This window comes from Drosophila suzukii, chromosome 2R, assembly GCF_043229965.1.
Source record: "Drosophila suzukii chromosome 2R, CBGP_Dsuzu_IsoJpt1.0, whole genome shotgun sequence".
In the NCBI taxonomy this organism is placed as follows: domain Eukaryota; kingdom Metazoa; phylum Arthropoda; class Insecta; order Diptera; family Drosophilidae; genus Drosophila; species Drosophila suzukii.
Genome location: NC_092081.1, coordinates 15,178,802 through 15,186,152, shown reverse-complemented (window position 1 = coordinate 15,186,152; position 7,351 = coordinate 15,178,802). Strand labels below are relative to the sequence as shown.

Here is a 7,351-nt window from a genome sequence, read left to right as displayed (position 1 = left end):
ATATATGAAAAAAACAATTTAATTTTGGTGTTTGATGTGGGGAAAGTGGAAAAGGGAAGTTTGTGTGACTTCTGGTTGTTACCAAAACTCAAAGATGGAGATCATGGCCATACCGGAAAGGGACTATTTGGCCTGTTTCGAGGATTGGAAAAAATGCTGGCATTAGTGTATTTTATTGGGAGGAGAAAACTTTAAGGGGGATAAAATTGATTTAGAAGAATAAATAAAAACTTTTTATTTTACAAACAAATTCACCTTACTATTTGTATCCCGCCTGAGAAAACGGAAAACTTTGTAATATCAAGGGATCTAATTAAGAAGAAGTAGAAAAATATTATGGGATGCTGATAGACAACTATAGATAACATTAATGATCTGTCATTTAAAATAAGCTGATTAAACAGAGATTTAAAAAGCAATTATGCAAGAGAATAAAGTCGAATTTAAAGTAGTTAAAGTTGAATACTTTTTGGAATCGGTATACCCTTTCACTGCACTCGTAAAAGCATTTGGCATGTGGTGCCTAAGTTGGGATGGCCAATTAGAGCCAATAAAAAGACATGGCAGTTGACCAGCTCCAAAAAGTGGGAATCGAATAGCCTGTGGGAACTTGAACTGCTGACTTTCAGCTTCCTTCCCCTTTCAGTTTCCTCCTCTCAAACGGAGGATCCCCGGCCAACTTGTGTTTATTGTTCTTTGCTCGTGTGTGGCATCAGTTTCAGAGGCACGAACTCCAACTCTCCGCGACGACACTGCGTCTGGTGTGGCTCCGAATCTAAATTCAAGTACGAATCTGATTCTGATTCCGACTCCAGGGCCTCGGAAGGAAGTGGAGTGCGAGTGGAGTGCCAACGGCCAAGGGCCACTCCAGACTCCGATTGGAACTCACAATCGGGGAGCGAAACTCAGTCTGGCCGGCGTCGAATTACGGGGCATGGCCATTAGCCATTATCCATTAGAGTATCCAGTGGGGGCACTGCCAATTTATGCATGTTTGCTTAGCAATAATTGTCAGCGATGTCTAGGGTCGGCCTGCCATGGCAGGCAATTCCCATTCCGCGTCCAATTCCCAGGGCCAGATTGTCTGTAATTCGATTCGAACTTACTGGGCAGCCTGTGGAATTCTGAGAACGAGGCGGGCGCTCGTAAATTCAAGCGATCCGATCGCTGGCGATTTAGACGGAAAACACAATCTGGCATGGCCCCTGGATCATGGCTCGCGGCTCATTGAGGAAAGCAGTCTACACTGAGCAAAAGTAACTAGTCTATGATGATGCAATTGTTTACAAAGAAACTTATGGTACTAGCTGCCGGGGTCATCGAAAAAGATATAGATATAGATTACATAGACCACATAGATTTGCCTCTAAAATGTCCAATGCTTGAAAATGTCGAAAATCAATATGTTTCTTAAACAACCATTAAACTTTGGAAACCAATGTATTACACATTCACAAAACCATAGCTTCAAGAAAATAAATAAAATAGTTGCAGGAAATATAGCAAATACCGATAAAATGATCAACAGTGGTTCGGCTTTAACTAGATGAAGCTAAGTGGGTGTAAAAGGAATATTAGGAAGCCCAAAACTATATAATACCATTCCAAATACTATTCAAATTAACGAAGTATTTTAAAAAACATATTCAAAATGTTGTTTTAGAGCGCTACCAGTGCATGTTCCATTTCAGATGGGTAAATATTTCCCTCAGTGTATATTACCACGCAGCAGGCACGTGCACTGAATCCCGAAACAAGTCGATCGATCAGGTTGATGCCACTTCCAATCGCAAGTGCCTGCCGCCTGATTGATGTCCGTCCAGGGGCTTCTGCAGAAATCTATGGGCACTTAAACTCGATCTTGGACCACGGTGACATCTGCCTGTTTGGAGCGCTTTTGAGCGTTTCCGCGTGTCGCTCCTCTGGAGACGCCGGCGACGCGTGCTCAGTCCTTATCGGGCTTCTTCTGCTAACCTGTCCATATCGGACCAGCTGCCTCATAGCCACCTATTCCGCTGGGGCATCTGCCGATCCACCGGCCATACCGACGATGGTGTGGCGCCATGGCGTGAGCCAAATTTGGCATTTGGTGAAATGTCTTCTGTCGGACGAGTGGCGTTTACTGCATTCCCCAAGGGGCGGCATTAGACGACCACGGACCCGTGTTCATAACTCATAATGTGAGGCCCCCGCGCTGGTAGCCACTTAAAATCCGCAATTTATCAATTTCTCTGGCAGGACCAGCTGCACCAGCGATGGGGCGATGAGATGTCCGGCGATAAGCCGCTTCGAGCAAGGACAATCGATGCCATTGGTCATGCATCATCTAATACACGAAAGAAAATAATCATATATAGTAGTACAGTAGATTTTTCATAATCAGTTTAATAAACAAACTTCGTTTAATGGGGTTTTTAAAAATATTTATTTTAAAAAAATATTTTATGATTGGTTAAGTTATTAATAACTTAAAACATATACTAAAACTGAGCTAAAAGATGCAGTGAATATTTTTAAAATATTTAAAATGATTGGAATGTAAAACACTTTTAGACACCTTGAAATTTGATCTTTAAAGGGGCCAAAGATTTCAAGGACACTTTACAATTATAAAAATATTTTTGATGGTCCATCGAACGGCTTAATTTTTCCCAGTGTAAATGAGCATCCAAGGATGCGACTCCAAAGTGTGCATAAGCGAGTGGAAAGGCATGAATCATTCGTCGGATGCGTGGGAGCATCCATTGTCATCGGTTTGGCCATTAGCGCGTACATCCATATGTCAGCGGCTTCCAGAGAAGAGCCACCCACGTCCAACTGGCTCAAGGGCTGCACTTCGTCTTTGGGGGTTGGAGCACAAGGATTCGCGGGGAGGACCACGCACAAGCCATTTTCCGGATGCGGGAAACCAAAGCTGTTGACTAAACTTGACAAATGAAGCATTATTTATGTTATTGATACGGCGGCGGAGAGATTAAGATATATGGGTAGGAAAGAAAGGGGGCCATCATTTGTAGCATACTCTTCGGCGATGACCTAAATGACCCACAAACGGGGTGGCAATTCCCAGAGATTCAACAGCAAAATGGGGAGAAAAATAAACATAAGAAATGTTAATGGGTAAGGAAAGAAAAAAACAAGAGCTAAAGAGTTGTAACTCATTTTCTGAGGTGTTTTAGAATTAAATATAAAAAATTGGATTAATGTCTTCTTGCTATTACGATTTTTTTGTTAAGTTGTTATAATAAAAAATTTAAATAGTAAAATAAAAATATAATAATAAATTTTACCACCAATATAATGTTTTTTTAAACAATTAAGAATATGGTTCCACGTTTTTCGGTTTCTTGCGGTTGTTAATTAATTGCTGTAGGCTTTTAGACACGCTCCAGATGATTTCTAAGAATTAAGATTATTAGCAAGTAATTTAAAGTGTGGCTTACTCTAGCAGTTAGCAATGTTATATTTTGACCCGCTTTAGATGATTTTAATGATTTAATTTGTAAATAACTTGTCTCGTACCTACAAGCACTCCCACTCTTTCCTAGCATACCAATTAAGACGTCTTGGTCGCAGTTATTTAGCTGTGCAAATTAGTTATTAAGCGCCGACACCTCCCCCAGCCAATCCTCACCCACTCAGCTGTCAATCAGCGTCGAGTAGGTCATTAAAAAAACAAAACCCTGGGAAGATTTGTTTGGGCTTACACGAGATGAATGTCTGAATGAATTGTGAATTAATGGATATCTGCCCCGGTCTGTCTATTCTATTGCTATTCCTCTCTCCTATGCTTATGGGTTTTGACTAATTTAATTGGCAATCAACTATTCAGTGTTGGCTCAAATGGCGATGGCGTGTGTCAGAACAGAAAAAGCCAACCCCCAAGCATAGAAACACAATTAATTGCCTAGTTATTGGCCATTTGAATAATTAAGTTTTGGGGGAGTATGAATTCAGGACTTTCTAGGCAAAACTATGAATTTCTCTCTCACATTCACCAATTCCCGCAGTCATTTGCTTTGGCACCTCCACAGACAGAAAGGCGTCGCGAACAACCTTTTTGTTTATTTATTTTTATATTTTTTATCGACTTTGGCCAGCTGAAACTGGTTGGCATCCATCAGATTTGGTTAAATTTTTGGCACATGCCCGGCTGGAACAATACTGTTTATTAATTATATTAAATGATTTCGCTTGTTCTCCACGTAACTTGTAACGATTTGTTTCGCTGCAAGCCTCATCACAATCAGATGTAATTATGCAAAATTGACTCGACTCCGGTGTTTGCTCATGACGGAAGTTGTTGCAGTGCCATCGACTGAGTATTAATTGCCATTATCTAATCTTGTAATCTGAACAATCTGGGGGTGGGAAGATAATGGCGCAGCGATCTGAGTCTCTTGATTCTAAGCTGTGGGAACAAGATAGGCGCATCCCAATAAAGATTGATCACTTGGTAATTACCATCATTTGTGTCAAATCAAGAATTTATATTACATTGCGGGATAAAGATACATTGAAATGTATAGGTACTATATATAATTTAAGAAATTAAGAAGAAGGTGTTAATAAGGAAACCTTATAAAGAAAGAAAATTAGGGTACAACCTGAACTCAAAATAAATTCCAAGTAAAGATAACCCTTTATTTTTAAGAATATTTAAATAAGTTCCCATATATTCATACTTAAGAACTCAGTAATGCTTACCAGTTCGATACTTTCTTGATCCCCTGACTTCCTAGGGTACCCAAACACATGCTACAACCCATCAATTAGCAGCACACCGAATCACCTTTCTTCTCGAATTTCTCCACCATAAATCTATGAAAAGCAACTTAAATCACGCGTCGGTCTTAAGTGCCGCCTTATCGGGCATAATCGCTGTTGAAATTTGCATACTGAGGCCACTAAATTTAGTCTAATAGGTTCTGGAGCTGGACTGATGGGCTTGTGGCCAGCTCCGGTACTGGTGGGATATATGTATCAATAAAAGTCGGGCAATCCATTGCACGCCCGATTCCCAAGCATCCAACTGGATAAGTATAGATTTAGACTTAGCATGCATATACATAAGTATATGGACCGCTTAACGATCGCATTAACATCAAACGCGCACATTTTATGGCCTGTCCGCATAGATCGATCGATAGCCCCCAACTCGTGGCAACAATGAACCCCTAGACTCTCTCCTCTCTCTTTATTCATTTTTTTTGTTCTTTCGTCGGTTAAATTTGGCCAATTTAAGAATCACGATTTTAGAAACTTTAGCCGGAGCGGGATGAAATGGAACCGAGAGACCGAGCCCGAGACCGGGAAGATTCACTCATCCTCCGCTCGGCCAGCCCTCAAATTAATATTTATATTTATTATCATTATTTTGTGCAAACTTGTTCTTGGCCGTTTCGTTTCTAAACGTGTTAGAAAGGCTTGGTCTGGCTAAGTCGGGCTTTTGCGAAATGGCATTAGAATCGGGCGGAGAGAGATATATAAAAAGTCGGTTGGCACCCGAGCTCTCTTGTTTAGTTTAAGACTTAGTCCCCGATCTCGGTTCTGTGATCATTCAAACGGAAACATCCAATTAAGACGGCCGCGGTTATTGGCCAGAATCTGATTGAAAGTGCCAAGTCAAAAGTGATAGAGGATCCCTATTTAGTTTTAAATATTTTTTTACACATATTTTCAAAAGTAAATTACACATTATGTCGGCATTGATCATTGGAACTGTCTGCCTGGCCATCTTGCTGCAGTTAGTCCTGGCGGAGGAATATAGCTGGTGTGATCCCACTCTTTGCCCGGATGGAGTTAGACATATTGCCTGCCGAACTACAGGCGTAAGTATTCAACAAATAAATAATATTCTCATTTGTACGACACATAAAAGGTTATTAAAATCAAATTATAAAATTCTAATGAAAGCTTGAATTTTAATTGAATGCATATTAGCGAATAAGCGATATAAATATTTGTAAAAATGGTTGAATTTCAAAAATGTATAGCAGAGACAAAGCCTTTGTCTGCCTAATTTATTTATATTTCAATTTAATCGCTTCTGATCTTTAACCAGATGGCAATTTCTTGTTTTTGTTCTATATCTCAGTTTGAGATCGCAACTTGTGCATCGCCAAATTTTTACATATTAAATTGCTCGTTTCTTCAATGAAACTGTCTTGTGTCAATAAATTTGATCTTGATCAAGAATAATAGGTGATGGATTCAGCAAAAAATTTGGGGGGCTTAAAAGAAATAAATTTACATTTTTAATACGACTTTCACAAATCTCACACAAAAGACTCCAGATATCTTTAGGCTCTATAGTTTATTGGGTACCTATTAAAATATATATATATTTATTGGACCCTTTAATTAATTACCACAGCAATTTGCCAGACGTTGCCAATCAGATGCTGTCCAAGTGGATATAAATCGTCACAAGGCAGACTTCCTGCATGCCCACAACAAAAGGAGGAACTTCCTGGCCTTAGGAAAAGTGCCAGGATATTATCCAGCCGCACGAATGGCCACAATGGTAGGAAGTCAGCCAAAGGGTCATTTTGATAGCATTAACCCTTGATGTGTCCTTAGGTGTGGGATGATGAGCTGCAGTACCTGTCCATGTTGAATTCCCGTACCTGCAAACTGGACCACGATGATTGCCACAACACCTACCGATATGCCAACTCTGGACAGAATCTCTGCGCCGTGTGGCGACCAAGGGATCCTTATGTGAATGTTACCAGTTTGGTGGAGGAGTGCCTGGGTCTCTGGTTCAACGAATACGATCTGATAGACAGCAGTTTTATCGATTCCTTCAAAGTCACCTCCCGTTTGTGAGTGAAAATGGGTGGAATGTCCTTGATCCTCCTGGAACTAATGGTATTCTTTAAAACAGTGAGGACTACGGTCACTTTGCTGAGATGAATGTGGACAAGAACTTTGCGATAGGCTGCTCTATTATGCGATTCACACGTCCCGATTATCCCTCCGTATTTATCTACAACTTTATCTGCAACTATGCTTCACTGTACGCCCTGGGAGCCCCTGTTTATGAGACGGGTAGAGCGGCATCTCGATGCACCACGGGCAAGAGCCACTTCTATCCAGGATTGTGCTCCACCCGCGAGGTGTACGATCCCAATTGGTGATGGTAATCCTTCCCAGGGGGATTCCATCCACTCAGGTAAAACTGCCAAGAGTATTTAGTAACCCTAAGCTTTAGATCGAAGATAAACCAATAAATGATCGCATCGATTCCAGACACCTTGCATAATTTATTTAAATTTACCTTCGTCATCAAGAGTCAGTCGCTGACTTCTGACCCGGCTAGCATTGCATAATTCCAGTTGAGTTATAC

At 40.6% G+C, this 7,351-nt stretch overlaps 1 protein-coding gene across 1 annotated transcript; it reads left to right on the top strand.

The window, feature by feature from the left end:
- The first annotated feature begins 5,522 nt into the window (after positions 1-5,522).
- On the top strand, positions 5,523-7,255 carry LOC108008775 (antigen 5 like allergen Cul n 1). The gene is made up of 4 exons (XM_017072673.4): positions 5,523-5,831; positions 6,377-6,526; positions 6,583-6,827; positions 6,890-7,255. Exons 1-4 carry the CDS (start codon positions 5,700-5,702, stop codon positions 7,140-7,142), a joined length of 780 nt encoding a protein of 259 aa, XP_016928162.3. The 5' UTR covers positions 5,523-5,699; the 3' UTR covers positions 7,143-7,255.
- The last annotated feature ends 96 nt before the right edge of the window (positions 7,256-7,351 follow it).

Bases quoted from the DNA above. Each gene is read 5' to 3' on its own strand.
- LOC108008775 (XM_017072673.4), top strand. From the start codon at position 5,700: ATGTCGGCATTGATCATTGGAACTGTCTGCCTGGCCATCTTGCTGCAG. The intron at 5,832-6,376 runs GTAAGTATTCAA...TAATTACCACAG, and splicing joins TTGCCTGCCGAACTACAGGC to CAATTTGCCAGACGTTGCCA. The intron at 6,828-6,889 runs GTGAGTGAAAAT...TCTTTAAAACAG, and splicing joins TTCAAAGTCACCTCCCGTTT to TGAGGACTACGGTCACTTTG.